We start from the raw sequence: 16,834 nt of genomic DNA, 5'->3' as shown, positions 1-16,834 counted from the left end.
CTGCCGAGGGCCCCCCGCTGCCGGCCGCGCCGGGCTGGCCCCCTGTCCTGAGGGGCGATTCCCCCGCGGGAGACGCGTTGCCGCAGTGCTCCCACGAGGCTCCTGCTCCGGCCGGGGCGGTGGCGGGGGCTGTCAGCGCGGGGAGCAGCCCCGCCGCCGCCGGGAGCCTCGATGCCCGGTGCTGTCACAAGGCTTGTTGTGGGTGGCCCCGGGGTGGGCAGGCGGGCTCTGCTGCCGCTAGCGCGGGTGACAGCCGGGGGCTGGGAGGGGACCGGCCGCGGCGCGCTCGCGTCTCCGGCGATGTGAGGCGTCCGGTGCGCTCCGGCGATGCGCGGGGTCCGAGCGGGCAGCAGGGAAGAGCGCACTTGCCGCGACTGTGCGCGGCCCCAGGGAAGCGGCGCTTCCCTTCAAAGTTTGTTCCGTCTTGTCACAGTAGCGCCGCTGCTGCCGGAACCTGTCACGGGAGCAACAGAGTCCTGCAGCGTTTGGTGAAGAATTAAACTGGGACAAGCCTCTGTTTTGTGTACTTGTTATCTGTCTTGTACGCTTCTCTCTCCAGGGTTGAGGAGAGAACTAGCTAACTTCTTTCCTGCTTTATCCTTTGAAACAACCCTCTGACATGCTTTCCCAGATTACAACACAGTTTTAGTTTCATTTGTCAGTAATGCTGTAGGACAGTTATATGGTACCTTCTTTCCCCATCATTTTGTTGTGTTTGTCAACTATCTGTTGAATGTTTTTGCAGAAATCCAGGGAGCTTTCAAAAATAGGTTTTATGGCATCTGTATGCATGCTTTGATTAGCTACTCTGAAGGGTATGTAGAAATTTAGACTTCTAAAAAACACTTTTCAGCTCCTTTAAAAAATATTTTAAAGATGTGTAGAAACAGTATTCTTACATGGGGGTTACTTGTGATAATAGATATGTGGGACCTTAATGGAGTACATCAGAATATTACATCCTCAGATATTGTTAGCAGAAATTGTTATGTTTTAGTATTAGGAAGAGGAATTTCTTACAATGACTGCCTGTAGGTGGGGCCTTCAGGTGCCTAACCTTTTAAAGAGGTTTGAAAAATATGGCTAGGATTTACCAGTATTGTATAAGTGGTGTGGAGATGAGGACTATAAAAATAATCTGATGGGATTCAAGTACAGCAAGATCCTTTGCTTTGTATAAGGACCGTTTTCTAGAGGACATACACTGGTACTTGGTGCATTATTCAAGGACCCATGAAATATTTTGATTCCAAATGATAAAGTACTACATGCTAGATGAGTAAAAATAATTTCATTTTTATGGTTCTTTGAATATAGTTTGTTTAGAAGAACAATTTTAGAACAGGTATAACTTTGCTGCTGACAAAACTGTATAGATTGATATTTTCCATGCTGGACTTGATACTTTTGATTTTAGTAGATGTATGTTTAATCAGGCTCATTATTTCATGGTACGATATGTTGAAACTCTGTCATGCAATAAGGATATAGCTGAAGGTTTTTGAACAGGGGTTAAATTCAGGCTTAGTAAAGTAGAATCAGCTCCTGAGAGTCTTGATGGTGTGGGTCACTGCTACAAGTCTGCCTATTAACTTAGGGCTTTAAGACTTTTTTTTCTTCTTTTTACTATCACTATACTACTTTTTATACTACCATCAATTTACAGTTTCCACTTATTCCCTTACACTTAGGCTACTAGATGAAGTGTTACTTGCATTACTCAGGCTAGTGAATGGCTCACATTATAGTAGCATTTAAACATTTTAGTTAAAAGTTCCAGAAACACATATGCTTTGCGTACACAGAAAACGTTTAGTTTTTGATAACCCACTCCAAATTTGTTTCCTCTTCTCTCCAGCCTTTGTGATAGCTTTTCTCAACTGTTATCCTTAAATTCTTTTTGTCTCTCCACTCTCTCCTTTTAACCTTTTCCCTCTTCTGTTTTTTCTCTCATTTTTCTTCTCTTTCAGCTTTGGCTATTAATACAATTGCTGATTTGACATTTTCAAAGACTTGCCTTCTCTTAGTACTTTAACTTGGCCATTGGACACAATGAGGAGACTGGCTTTTCGAGGTGCTGGTTGTACTCTGGTAAATCTGGTAAATTATTGATCATCTACACACCCTTGTTCCTTTCCCCTGCCTGGCATTTTATTTTTCTTTATCTTAGCATTAGTGAATCCAACCTCATGCTCATTCATCTTGTTTGTTTGCTTGTAATTAATCACTCACTGGAATATAAACATTAATGTAACTATGCCACTATTTTACCTTATATAAACTGTAGATTATATACCAGAAAAATACATTGTTAAAGTGAAAAGAGCCTGGGTGACACTGGAAATATTTTTTTTTGGTAATAGTGACACCTTGCCACTAACATTTTGGCAGGATCCAGCAATATGTTTCATAGTAAACTCAGTAGTTGCTGGATGCCTAATAATTTCAGTCATTATTGATGTTAATAAATTCAGACCAGGGACAAAAAGAGAAGACTCCTTGAGCTATCCAATTTGCATTCCAGTCCTAACTGATAAGTGAGAATGATGTGGCTTGAGAGTGCAACCAAATGTACCTGTATTGTGGCCCAAATCCGTTGTTTGTCTGTTTTTGTGATTCTAGGACTAGATATTACACAGCAATTGTGATTTTACTCTTAGTTGCATTAGCTGTATGTTTTGGTTTTTAGCTCGTCAGAGTTGTAAGACTATCTCTGAACTTCTCATGTATCATGACAATACATCTTATCATTGTTTTGGAATGAGGAGTCATAAGCTTTTATAGTTTAAAGAACCATCCTAGTAACTGCTAGATAATTGCGGCACTTTGTGCAAGTCCAAGGCACTCCAGCCCTGCAGGGGTGGGTAGCAGTATATAACTCAAGATATATTTGATTAATAGAAAATTAGGGTTAGAAGGGACTTCATGTAGTCCAGCCCCCTGTTCAAAGCAGGACCATCCTCAACTAGATCATCCTAGCCAAAGCTTTGTCTAATTGGGTTTTTAAAACTTCCAAGGTTAGAGATTCCGCCCCCTCTCTGATAACCTGTTCCAGTGTTTTACTACCCTTCTAGTGAGAGAAATTTTCCTAATATCTAACCTAAACTTCCCTTGCTGCAACTTGAGACCATTGCTCCTTGTTCTATCATCAGCCACCCATGAAAACAGTCTAGCTCCACCCCTTTCTAACACCTCTTCAGGTCGTTGAAGGCTGCTATTAAATCCCCTCTGTTTTCTCTTCACTAGACTAAATAAGCTTTGTTCCCTGTCTTTCCTCATAAGTCATGATCCCGCAAACCTCCCTCACCATTTTTGTTACCCTCTGCTAAACTTTCTCCAATTTGTCCACATCCTTTCTGTAGTGGAGTGCCCAAAACTCTACTTGGTACTGCAGATGTGGCCTCACCAGTGCTGAATAGAGAAGAATAATAACTTTCCTTGACCTGCATGCAACAGTCCTACTTTATAGACTTAAATCACTAATGCAACTCTGAAAGTTTATTTAATTATAATCTCATTAGGTAACAATGCATAAGTAAATTGTTGCAAATGTTCCTGAATATATATATACACCCTTAACTGATAGTCATCAGCTAGCTGTCACCAGAAAACTTGCATACAATGCCTTAAGTTTAAGAACATTTTTCTTCATTATAGAAGAAGTTGGATTCCATGGGTTCCAAGAGGCGAAGGGCTACTTCTCCATCTAGCAGTGTCAGTGGAGGAGATTTTGATGATGGTCACCACTCAACAAATACACCAGGCCCAAGCAGGAAAAGGCGGAGACTCTCTAATCTCCCAACTGTAGATCCTGTAAGTACCTTTTTACATGCACACATTTTATCTTGCTGCATAAATCCAAATGTGGAATATCTTTTGAAAAGTTAAAAGAATTAAGACAACATTTTTGCTGTAAAAAAACATATTTGGTAAGAAAGTTTAAAATAAGGGTGACAGTAACATAGTGTTCCATAGCTGGGGTGCTGTGTCTTTTTTCCAGACTACCCTCTGTCCTCCCAGAGTGGTGTTTTACATTTTTGAAGGACTTTGCAGTGTTCTCTAGTCTCCCTTGCTGAGAGGTGTAGTTTGTGTCCTGAACTCTGATTTTGACCGAGTCCTATTCATACTTCTATCTGAAGTCCAGCAGTACTGCATGTACATTGGCTCAGATGATTGCTGTGAAGAAGAGGTGGTTTTTTGTGAAGAAGTCTGAATTCCATTTTTAATTATGGTCTATGAGCTTGAGTGTAAATTTATGCTTAAGCACCCCCTGATAGCATACTGTAGATCTCTTGCAGATGTCAGTGCAGTATATGCGCAAAGATGAAGAGGTAGAATAGAATAATGCTTTTCCGTATACTACATCAAATGTTTGTTGTGTATTCAGTATCTTATTTGGCTCTGGTTTCTGAATACGTGTTTGCTTGTCTCATTTTGTTGCTCATTCTTTTCTCATTCTGATGCTTTTCTGTCTGTGCAATTTTTGTGTCTCCTCTTGTCTTCTCTCTACATTTTCTTCTCTGCAGCAGTTTTCTGTTTCCATATTTATTTATTTTAACTTCATCCCCATTCTGTTTCCCTTTGCTAAAATGATGGGTATATAAAAACACAACACTGATATTTCAAGTGACATAATGTTTTAGAGTTAACAGCTTATTTGTAGAGTGCTAAAATTCCTTTGTCATAAATTCAGGGGTCTGCAGGTTCAAGAAGATTGAGGTTAAGAATGAATTCATAACATAGAAGTTTTTTATGTAACCATGGTGTTTAGAAAACTCTTGCTAACATTCTGCAGAATTTGGGTATGCCAGGTAACTGATTTCATTTGTTAATGTGATGTGTGTCTGACACCCACGTGTTAGAACAATTTAAAGCACAGCTCTTGTCTTACTCCAACCAAGGCTTAGTTTGTTGTTTACATACACTCTAGTTAAAGCTAATGAGAATGCTATGTGTATTTCAGATTGCAGTGTGCCATGAACTGTACAATACAATCAGAGATTACAAAGATGAACAGGGAAGACTCCTTTGTGAACTTTTCATTAGGGCACCAAAACGAAGGTAAGACTTGGGTGCTGATTAGTAAGATTCTCAGGTATAGAAGTTGATATTGTAACAAATGGGTTTAGAAATAGCTGTTTACAATCACTGTTTGATATTTATGAAGCTGATGCATCAAATATACAACAAGCTTGTATTAGTCTGAGTATTTTATGTAATTGTTTAAAGGATAATACAATGCAATTGCTTGTTTTCAGGCAGAAAAGTACATGTTTTGTTTCATAAGAAACATTCCATATTATATGTATTTGATGTTTAAATGTGTTTGGCTGTAATAAGTATCCCAAGGCGGAAGAATAAAATAATAGAAAATAGATTTTGGGGAATGTTAATGAACTGACTCAGGAATAGCGTATGTGCAGTAGACAAGTTTCATCTCAGGTTTCTTCAGTTTGAATTAATTTTTAAAGTATATAGCAGTGGTTTTCAACGGGGATGCCATGAGACTCTTTCAGGGTGGCTACTGCATGAGCACCACCACTGCTGCTGCAGCCAGGTAAAACTGCTTCATGCCTCCTGCAGAGTCGGATCAGGAACCAGCTGTGCCACAAGTGCTGGGTTTTAAACTAGCTGTTACTACTCAGGAAAGAGACCTTGGGGTTGCTTTAGCTAGGTAGTCTCTAAAAACATCAGTGACAACCAAAAAAGCCAGTAATGTTTGTGCATCACTATGAAGGGAATTGAAAACAAAACAGAGAATATCATCATGCCATTATACAAATCCATGGTGCGCCTACATCTTGAATACTGTGTGCCGTTCTGGTCTTCTCATCTTAAAAAGTATGTAGGGGAAGTAGAAAAGGTATAGAGAAGGGCATACACAATGATCAGGGATATGGTGCAGTTGCCATACCAGGAGAGACTAAAAAAACTAAGGCTCTTTGGTTTGGAGAAGGCTGGATGAACACTTCCCCGGGGTTGTTTGACCCCAGTACTCCTGACCCTGCCAACTATGAAGCTACTATGAAACTATGGAAAGGAGAAGGCTGTGTGGGGATACGATGAGGTCTATAAAATCATGACCCATTGTGGACCCAGCAAACAGGGAGTTGTTGTTCACTAAATCCCAGCACAGTAGAATTGGAGGGGCATACACTGAAGTCAGTAAGACATAGATTTAAAACTAAGATGAGAAAGTACTTTTTATGCAATGCTTAGTTAACTTGTGGAATTAATTGTCATAGCTAGTTGTAGAGGCATATAGCATAGCCAGGTTCAAAAAGGGACTAGACAAATTCATGATGGATCTATCAGTGGGAAGTGGACAGCACTGAGAGGGTCCAGAGGAGGGCCACTCACATGATCAGGGGGCAGCAGAGCAGGCCCTATGAGGAGAGGCTACGGGACCTGAACCTGTTCAGCCTCCACAGGAGAAGGCTGAGAGGGGATCTGGTGGCCGTCTGTAAACTTACCAAGGAGGACCAGTGGGGAATGGGAGAGACCCTGTTCCCCCGAGCACTACCAGGAGTAACTAGGAATAATGGCCGTAAGTTGACTGAGGGTAGATTCAGGCTGGACATCAAGAAACACTACTTAACAGTCAGGGCGGCTGGCATCTGGAACCAACTTCCAAGGGAAGTGGTGCTCGCTCCTACCCTGGGGGTCTTCAAAAGGAGGCTAGATAATCAGTTTGCCAGGATTGTTTGACCCCAGCATTCTTTCCTGCCAATGGCAGGGGGGTCGGACTTGATGATTTGCTCAGGTCCCTTCCAACCCTACCAACTATGAGTCTATAAAATGGCTGGATGATGGATCGATCTATCAGTGGCTATTAAACAGATGGTTGGAGAGGTTTCCTGTGGCACCTCTAAAACAATAACAGTGGATGCCAGGGAGAGTAATGAATAAGGGATGGATCACTCTAGATCAGTGGTTTTCAACCTGTGGCCCGCAGACTGTCTAGGGTCCACAAACAATGACTATGAGCAATCAGAAGTATGTGAATACCCACACTTATAATTCAAAGGGTTCCCACCTCCATTCAAAATTTCCAAAGAGGTCTTGCATCTCCACTCAATTTTTAGGGGTCCACAAAAGCAAAAAAAAAGGTGAAAACACTGATCTAAATCTATCAAGTTCAATACTTTCCCTGTCTAACGTCCATTCCTGTCACTGTTGGAGACAGAATACTGGGTTAGATGAACCACTGGCCTGATTAGTGTTACATTTATGTTCTTATGAGCTCCCTTCCCTGTCCAACGCCATGTGGCCAGCAAGGGAAATTGATTTGAAATAGTTGAATTTAGTATTTTATCTTTTTTCCAGTCTCAACATCCCTCTCTCTTCATATTAATAGCAGTCTCTTACGAAAAGAAGAATAGCATTTTATTTTTTTTTCTCTCTGGGCTTCATTTCTGTCTCAGTAAGGTGTAAATCAGAAGTAATTCCACTGTAATTAATTCAGAAGTTCCTGTGTAAGCTACAAGGAAATCAAAGCTATTAGGCATAGGTGGATTTTGAATTTTGAAAAGTGGGGTGCAGATGTGTGGTGGATCATCACATATAACACAACACCTGTTTTTTTCCTCCAGGAAAAAAGAAGCTGGAATTTTTACTAATATGCTAGAGGCCCATGGCTATATTATTCAGTATAAGATAAAAGCACAAATAAATATCACTTTATTGGAATGTACATCAATTTGCTATATTATATGTATAAAAACCCCACAACTAGGCAAAAATAATCAAGAGATACTGTTTTAGTCCTGTAGTCATTAGACTTATATATACATCTCTTTCAGATTCATAAAAATAAAATCTAGCCATCTAGGCAAGGCATCCAGTGCTTCACTGAAAGTTATTTCCACATCTGAGGTAATGTTCACCTGTCTTGTGCTGGTGTGAGAAAAGGAAAATGTTAAGTGTCTTTTAAACTCCTTGTTGAACAAGGAGTTACCTGGTAAGCTTGAACAGTACCACAGTACATAGTTCTCAACCAGCATGCTGACAAATTTAAAGTTACAGAGGGGTGCCCTGACACTAAAAGGGTTGAGAACCTCTGGTATATAATACTAGATTGTTAATACTGGTTGTAAATTTTAGCTCTTTTTAGGTGTAGCAAAAATTACTCTTCAACTTTTGTCAGTTTCTGTGCTTCAGGTTTCATTTTTAGTGCTTAGACTCTAATGTCTGTACTTATGGTTATAACAGGAATCAGCCAGACTATTATGAAGTGGTTTCTCAACCTATTGATTTAATGAAAATCCAACAGAAGCTAAAGATGGAGGAGTATGATGATGTGAACCTGCTGACTACTGATTTTCAGTTGCTGTTTAATAATGCAAAGGCTTACTATAAGGTGAGGAAGCTGAATTGAAAAGCCCAGATTTATAGATTGCAATAATGGTAGATATATGTTGAAAGTTTCCTTTTATATAGCATGGATTTTAAAAGATACAACTTTTGTCAGAAAATATTAGGAAAGTATATTGTAAATGCCTTGCATGTGCTGAAAGCGTGCTGTTTGTTGAAAATAAGAAGAGTAAAAATATTAATGTTAAATTTAGCGTTCGAGCAGGCAGGTAAAGGATGCATGGATTTAGAAATATTTCCTAAAACACTTTCATTTAAGGAACGGATTTACTTATTTAGACTAACTAAATTTAAAAATAGAAAAACAAATAACTTTTTCCATTATACAAAAAATAAAGAACAAAAGTATGTTATGTGATGATTTCATCTTTTATCAGTTGTCTTTCAACTGAAAACTAGGAGTAGGGACAAGAGAAGGAAGACAGGCATCCAGGTGTCCCTCAGTTGTTTTCCAAACATTGGGAACTTCTGAAGTAATATATTCTACTAAAGAGCAACAGTAACAACAAAAAAAACCCCAATAGTTGTGTACATATATAAAAAGATGCACCTTAGATGTTAATAAATTTTAGTAGGTTTGTCTTAGAAAGGAGACTAATAGAATTTTTCTAAAATGTCATGAAAAACAAAGTTCAAATTCAAAATGAATGTTATTTTGTACATTGCATACATACATCAGAATTTTGTGACAGACCCAGTACAACTTTACTGCACCTATATAGACGGAGCATTACAGGCTTCCACATCATTGGCACCTATTAGTCTTGGAGGTGTTTGTACTGACTGGCTGCTTCCTGCATTCAGAATGATCAATTTGTCTGTGTGCGCTGCTTTTAAAAAAATGATAGGAATATACAACTTGTGCATTTTCTACAGCTTGTACCTTTACTGCAATAGAGAAAAATGTACACAAATTATATTTTGTGTTCTGATGGCAGTGCTTGTTTGCCACAGATGTTGGTTTTCTTTATGGCCTCTACCTGAGAGAGAGCACTGATGTGAGGGAACGATGAATGAAAGACTTAAAATCTGTCTGCTGAATACTGAGTTCAGGATTCCATATTATTCCTGAAAAGATTTTTATGTAGCAAAACAATTATGTAGCTGCCTGTTCAGCTGTTAATGAACTAGAATTATCCTGAGTTTTTTGCAGGAGAAATAAGGGAAGTGTACATGCATTCCAGCTCCCCAGCCCCTGCCCCAGGGAAGCACAGTCATTGGCAGACTGCCCTCTCCCCTGCCACAGGGGAGTAGGTTGTCAATGATCAGCTGGCAGATGCTGAAACGCCCTGCCCTGCAGGAGCAGCAGGGATGAGGACAGCTGCCACTCATGGTGGTGTTACTGCCAAAGCCCTACCTCTTGCCAAGGTTCTTACAGAGATGGGGGGAGAAGTGGGAAGCCACACCACCCTTTGAACACTACCAGGGAACCTAGGTGCTGTTCCCATAGCAAGGGGAATGTCTGCCACCCTTGAAAAGTCCTGGAGAGAATCAGGAGTATTCCAGGGGGGCATTGGTACTGCTTCAAGAACAGTCCTGGGGTTCTCTGGAAGTGTTTAAGCAGTCACAGGAATTGGTGCAACAGCTTGAACAGTCCTGTAACTGTTTAAGCCTAGTGGCAGCAGAGTCACAGGAGGGCTCCCTGATGGCTGGCCATCAGGGGCCTAGCACAGGGCTATGGGATATTGAGGGTCCTAGGGACCCCAGGTTATGCATACAAGCATAACAGGTGGCAATAAAAAAACTTCTTTCTTCAGAGAAGTTGATGATTTTGTGAAATGGACAATTTTGTCCCTCAAAAAATTCACAGATATCCCTTAACTGTTTCTTATATCTATTACCTGATATCACTGTCTAAGCACAATAAAATGAGCTAAAAGTTGTCTTGTTGAACACTCTTATCATTTAGTCCATTTCTGTCAAAAGTAAGATGACGTGAGGATGGAGAAGTGAGACTATTAAACAAGAAGAATAAAGTAGTTAACAGACAGCTCCCATGACTTCAGGGGAAAGGAGAATGGGAGAGGGTAAACAGAAGGGGAAAGAAAAAAAGGGAAAACATCATATAGTCCTTTCAAGTAGCAGATGTTGTTTGTAAACACACTTTCTATCATGCTGCTGCCATAGTAAGCTGTGTAGGAAGATGGGTGTATAATATAGTCAATTATAGGACTTGTCAAAACGTTGTGATAGAATAGAAAAGTTAATGGGGTCATAGTCCATATTTATTTTATTAGGCAGTCTGGCAGTTCTGAAGTAAAATGCCCTCTTAGATTTGTTCTTATTGTTTTAATGCTCTCTCTTGCTTGGCTATTTAGTATTATAACCACACTTCTGCTCTGTTTGTTCATCAGCAACTTATCCTTTTCTTCTTTTTCTCCTTCTGTGTTAACAAAATCTTGTGCTAGTAAGTTATATTTGCTGGAGGGTGCTCCATTCATTTCATAATTCTATTTGATAATATCACATATACACACAAATGTTCGTGTGTGTGTTGAAACATATATACAATACAGAGGTTTTTTTAGGGGATAGTTAACATATAAAGTGCTAACTATTCCCCTGAGGGAGTACTTAGTATGTACCCCAAAATAGCACAGTTATTTTTTTTTACTACAATTATCAGTGAATTATAAAAGCTTACAAATTGTTTCCATGTACATTACTTAAATAAATCTTACTTTTGATACAGAAATCAATGCTGAAGTACCACAGAACTATAGCAACCTTGATCTGAAATCAAAATTTTGGCCTACTAACTTTGAAGTACCAGTAGTGTTTCTTGTGTTACAGAATCTAATCATTTCTCCATTTTTTTTGTTGTTGTAAATGAAGTTCTTTATTTTGCTCACATGCAGGCTTTAATGCATAGTGTTTTCTGTTAAGTTTATGAATTCTTATTTAAACTAGGATGTTAACATGTCTTAAAAGCAGTGAAACTAGTAGAAGCCATCTATTTTAATTCACAGTAATGTTCCTAATATTGGTGTGTTAAAGACTTATTCAACTAGTAATTTGTGTTCCACTGATTAGTATACTTCAAAAACACTGAAAATTCAAAGCATTTTGGGTTGAAGTACCTGACTGTCAGTAACAGTGTGATGTTTGATTTATTCTTATAGCCTGATTCTCCTGAGTATAAAGCTGCCTGCAAACTGTGGGAATTATATTTGCGCACAAAGAATGAATTTGTTCAGAAAGGAGATGCTGGAGAGGAGGAGGAGGAGGATGAAGGACATGACAATCAAGGGACAAATTCTGAAACAGTAAGTGAAAGACCTGGCATTTACAGCTTGCTGATCAGATTACGGCTATGCTCAAAAACTGGACTTGAAAGGAAAATTTAGCTTCAACATGTGGAGGAGGGTTAGAACGGGGTAGGCAAAATACGGTCCACGGGCTGGATACGACCCCCCAGGCCATTTTATCCTGCCTGTGGGTCCCCTCCAATAGGCAGTTATTATTGGCCTGCAGCTGCCCCTCTGAAAGTCGTCAGGAGACCTGGGCTTTCAGAGGTGTTGGCTTCAGGAGGCGCCAGCTGCTGCAGATGGTCAGTTACAGCAGCAGCTCAGGGTTTGGTTGCTAAGCAACCAACCCCCACCCCCGCCCGGCCTGACCCACCCTACCCCCATCCCCAAAGTAGGGGGGGCTGGAGACAGGAAGCTTCTGGCAATCCTGTGGCTGTTCCCAGGTCTTCCTCCATGTAAGAGTGGGACTTGAGGTCATAAACGGATGATGTCTGCCAGGAAGGGCATTAAAGGTGAGTTTTAAGGTGGTTGAGGAGTCCAATCTATGCTCTGCAAGGTTTTCCACAGATATGACAAGTGGTGCCTTGGGGAAGATGTGGGGCACAACTGTTGGCCAGGATGTTGTGTGATCTCCTTCCTCTTCTGCCATTTCTCAGCTTCCTGAGCAAGACAGTTCTTTTCAAAAAGTGGGCCGTAGCTTGATGTATGGTGCAGCACCATTGAGACCCGTTACCAGCCAGCACTTCCCAATTTTAGGGGTGAGGCCACCTTTCGTACGGTATGCTTTCAGGGTGTCCTTGTAGCACTTCCTGTATCCTCCATGGTTCCTGCTACCATGAATAATTTGAAAGAAGAGGACTTGCTTTCAGAGATGAGTAACAGCCATCTGCAAACAGTGGTCAGCCCAAAAGAGTTGATGTTTCATGATCTTTTCCTCAGTTCTGGTTATATTAGCTGCAGAGAGGATGCTAGTATTGGTGCCGTGATCGTCCCATCTAAAATGAAAGCTCTTCCTGAGGTAATGCTGATGGAACCATTCCATGTGCTTAAGACGGCTTTGATATGTTACCCATGTCTCACACCCATAAAGGAGTGTGGGGGTAAACACTGCATTGTAGACCAGGATCTTCTGCAGATCTCAGTTAGCAAAGACATGGTAAAGCAGCTTGCTGAAAGATACTGTGGCACAGAGAATGCTATGTTTGATTTCTACATTAAGACTGACTGACTGACTGGGAGAGGCGATTTGCCATGGTATGGAAAATGCTTGATGTTTTCCAGGGGTTCTCCACCAATGGTAATTTGCAGAGGGAGGGGAACAGCTTGTGCTGGGGCAGGCTGATGGAGCACCTTGGTTATCCCAATGTTAAGGGAGAGTCCCAGGCTGTGATGGGCATCTGTGAAAAGGTCAGAGGTGGACTGCAGATGGTTCTCAGTGTGTGTGATGACAAGTCGTCGGCGTACTGAAGGTCGGTGATGCCAGTCTTGGTAACTTTTGTTTTGCTGTGAAGGCACCACAGATTGAAAAGCTGACCATCCATTTGATAGTTAACCCCAATTCTGGAAGGAAGGTGGTCATGGATGAGAATCAAAATCACAACAAGATAAATGGAAAAAATGGTTGGGGAGATGACGCAGCCCTGTTTTACACCAGTATGGATGGTAAATGTCTGTCTCTGATCCATTGCAAAGGACTGTAGTGGTCATCCTGACATGGAATAGCCTGAGGACACTTAACTTCAGTGGACAACCAAACGTAGCTAGCATCTTCCATAAGGCTTCGTGATTGATGGAGTCAGAGGCCTCGGTTAGGTCAATGAATCCCAGAAACAGCTCCTGGTGTTGATCTCTATCTACACTTCTGGATCTGTCTGTAATGGGTTGGGGTGGGGGGGGTCCTAGGGTTGCCGTGCTCTTCCCTAGCACCCCTTACTGTGTCCAGTTTGTCTTATGAAGCACCCTTCATTCTCACCCACCATGTCTTTGCTCTTATATTATAGGGAGGCTGCCTCTTTGTCTCCTTGGACACGGGTTTCCTCCTGTACATTAGTCTTGTTTCAATAATGGGTGTTTCTGCACACCCCAGCCTTATGGGCTGTTCATGGCTCCAGTCACCCCTTTACCACTCCCCAAGCCTCGCTGATGTACCAGATGTTGTTCAGTCTTAAATTTTCTGGGTGCCTGGGCCCTCCACAGGCCCTGTCCTGCAACCACACCACTCTGGGCGCCTAGGCCCTCCGCAGGCCCTGTCTCGCAACTGTGCTTCTCTGGGCGCCTGGGCCCTCCGCAGGCCCTGTCTCACAACCGTGCCTCTCTGGGCACCCGTAGAATCACGGCCCCCTTGTCTGGGGCTTCTCGCTGCCCCCTTTATCTGGGGCTGGGGTTCCCACTTTGCCATGGTTCCCCTTATGAGGCCTCCTACTTCCCCTTATAGCCTTTCCCAAGCCACTGGTCATAAACAGTAAACACCAAACTCAAGTCCCTAGGCTATAACATAAATTTCTGCCAATCAGCTACAACATCACTTAAGTCACCCCCAAGGGTGCTCCCTCCTTCACCCATACCAACTCATGCATTCTGTCCTCTTCTCTGTTCTTGCTCCGGCAGAGTTCCTTCCCCTCTGGCTGCCAGCAGGGAACTGCCTGCCTGGCCTCAGCCTGTGATTTATATAGGAGCTAGGCCCTGCCCCTTCTGGCCAGCTGACCACTAACAGGCTTGGGTCCCTGACTCCCTCTGGTTGCCTGAGCAACCTGCACCTGGGCTCCTTCACTACTACTCCACAAGTAGCAGGCATTTCAGTGCCCTGCTACACTGTCATGCAACAGAAATCGTGTTGGTGGTACTCCAAGATGGTCTAAAGCCACACTGGGATTGTGGAAGGACATCTTTGCCAAGGGGGAGGAGGTGATTCGGAAGGATGCGAGTAAGAATCTTCCTGGCATTAAAGAAGAGGGCAGTGCCTTGGTAGTTCCCATATACTGATTTGTCCCCTTTCTTAAAGAATGCCAATATTGTGACCATCTTCAAGTCAGGTGGAACTTCCTTGTTAACCCATATTTTGGTGAGAAGGTGATTTTTTTTTTGTGTTAATATTGTTCCACCACAGGTCTGAAGACCTCTGTGGAGATGCCATCTGGGCATGGGCGACTGGTGCCACCTTAGTCAGAGGGGGAGGGCACATCCCCGCCCCCCAGCAACCAGTCAGCATCCCCCCACAGCCAATCTCACCAAACAGGGCAGGGGGTTCCCCATGTTCAGTCTTGCTGAGGAGGGAGAGTCCCCTGTGGCCAGTCTCACCAACATGGTGGGGGATTCTTGCCCCTTCCTCCCCCCAGGACAGTCTTGATGACCAGGAAGCAGCCACAGCGCTCCCGGAAGTGGTTATGGCACTTCATCAGGTGCTCCCACTCCCCGGCTGGCACTTGCAGGAGGGACACTGGCGCTTCCACCTGCCTCACCTGCCCATCACGTTAGTGGGGAGCGCGGCCTGTCAGGAGGTGCACCAGCACTCTCAGGGGGTGCACATGCACACCCTGCGCATCGTCGCTGCATCTGCATCTGGCACCTTATTGTTCTTGGTCTGAGTGATGGCATGTCAGACTTCCTTGAAGGATGCGGGATCAGCAAGAGGTTCTGTTACTGAGTGTTGAGGGATGGACTCGATGGTAGCAGCTGAGACCTCAGATTCACACTTACGTAAAGTCTTGTAGCTCCTTCCAGCTTTGCTTGATGGATACATTGTCTATGAGGAGGGTGGAGCCATCCTGAAATCACAAGGGGGTTGAGCTATTGGAACATGGCCCATGGATGACCTTTATTGCTTGAAAGCATCTTTTAATGTCATACTAGCCAGGAAAACTCTGGATCTCCATGTCCTTTGCTTGCTACCACTAGTTTCATAGTAGCAAGAGTCAGGAGGGACTGGAACAGATTATCTATCCTGACCCCCTGCCACAGGCAGGAATGAATGTTGGGTCACAAGACCCCAGACAGGTGATCATCCAACCTCCTCTTGAATTTGCCCAAGGTAGGGGTGAGGACCACTTCCCTGGGAAGTTGATTCCAGATTTTGGCCACCCTAACTGTAAAATATTGCCTTCTGATCTCTAACCTAAACCTATTCTCCATCAGCTTATTACCATTGCTCCTTGTCACCCCAGGTGGTGCTGGGGAGAAAAGGGCTCTACCTATTTGCTATTGCTCTCCCCTGATGAGTTTGTAGGCAGCCACCAGGTCCCCCCTCAGCCCCCTCTTGCTGAGGCTGAACAGGTTCAGGTCCCTCAGTCTCTCCTCATAGGGCCTGTCCTGCTGCCCTGTCACCAAGCGGGTGGCCCTCCTCTGAACTCTTTCCAGGCTGGCCACATCCTTTTTGAAGTGCGGTGCCCAGTACTGGATGCAGTACTCCAACTGCGGCCTGACCAAAGTCGCATAAAGGGGGAGCATCACCTCTCTGGACCAGCTTGAGATGCATCTTTGGATGCATGACAAGGTATGGCTGGCCTTGCTGGCTGCAGTCTGGCATTGGCAGCTCATGTTCATCTTGGAGTTGATAATGACTCCGAGATCCCGTTCCTCCTCTGTCCTTTCAAGAGGGGAACTCCCCAGCCTGTATGTATGCTGTGGATTCCTTCTCCCAAGGTGCAGCGCCCTGCATTTGTCTACGTTGAACCCCATCCTAGTCTCAACTGTCTACTTTTCTAGTCTGTCTAAATCTATTTGCAGCCTCTCTCTCCCTTCAGGTGTGTCCACCTCGCCTCACTAGTTGTTGATGTCTCATAGCCTCCTCTGAATTAGAGTTTGAACCTGTGGTAAGCCTCTTGTTTTTGCTGGTTGGAGGGTTCATATTGCCAACTACAGAATGTAGCTTTCTTCTGATGGATAAGTGCTAGGATTTCCTCCTTGTTCTCATCAGATCAATCTTGGGGATTGTAAGTGTTGTCGTTGGCAGTCACTCGAAGTTGAGGATGACGTCCATCAGGCTTGATGGGTCCTCAGGTGACTGAGGAGTCAGATTCTGGATACGTGTTCTTTGGCAATGGGGGCATGTTGTGGGGGGAGTAGGGTTCATATCCTTGAGTTGATCTCCGTCTCCTTCCTCCGCCATCACTGTTCCGCCCCAGTATCAAGTCATTGGGCTTCAAAGTGGACCAGGTGGTGCCACACTGAGCGGTCAGCAGCTTGCTCCTCCCAGTCATTGGTGTCAATGCCTCTGG

The 16,834-nt window shown here is 43.2% G+C and overlaps 1 protein-coding gene across 9 annotated transcripts in view; it reads left to right on the top strand.

Moving 5' to 3' along the window:
- Positions 1 to 227: 227 nt before the first annotated feature.
- The window catches only part of PBRM1 (polybromo 1), a 121,359-nt gene continuing 104,752 nt past the window's right edge, over positions 228 to 16,834 (top strand). For 7 of the 9 annotated variants that reach the window (XM_019547406.1, XM_019547403.1, XM_019547400.1 and 4 more), the window contains exons 1-5: positions 228 to 246; positions 3,658 to 3,813; positions 4,964 to 5,061; positions 8,212 to 8,359; positions 11,496 to 11,639. In XM_019547406.1, the coding sequence (XP_019402951.1) occupies positions 3,673 to 3,813; positions 4,964 to 5,061; positions 8,212 to 8,359; positions 11,496 to 11,639 (531 nt within the window). In that variant the 5' untranslated portion in view covers positions 228 to 246; positions 3,658 to 3,672. Of the gene's footprint in view, positions 247 to 456; positions 489 to 1,998; positions 2,092 to 3,657; positions 3,814 to 4,963; positions 5,062 to 8,211; positions 8,360 to 11,495; positions 11,640 to 16,834 lie in introns of those variants that run through there. The other 2 variants (XM_019547402.1, XM_019547401.1) reach the window with 2 other exon arrangements.

This window comes from Crocodylus porosus, unplaced genomic scaffold (assembly GCF_001723895.1).
Source record: "Crocodylus porosus isolate Cpor-Errol unplaced genomic scaffold, CroPor_comp1, whole genome shotgun sequence".
Classification (NCBI taxonomy): Eukaryota; Metazoa; Chordata; order Crocodylia; family Crocodylidae; genus Crocodylus; species Crocodylus porosus.
The sequence above is the reverse complement of the archived record's forward strand: the minus strand, read 5'-3'. Positions and strand labels throughout refer to the sequence as shown.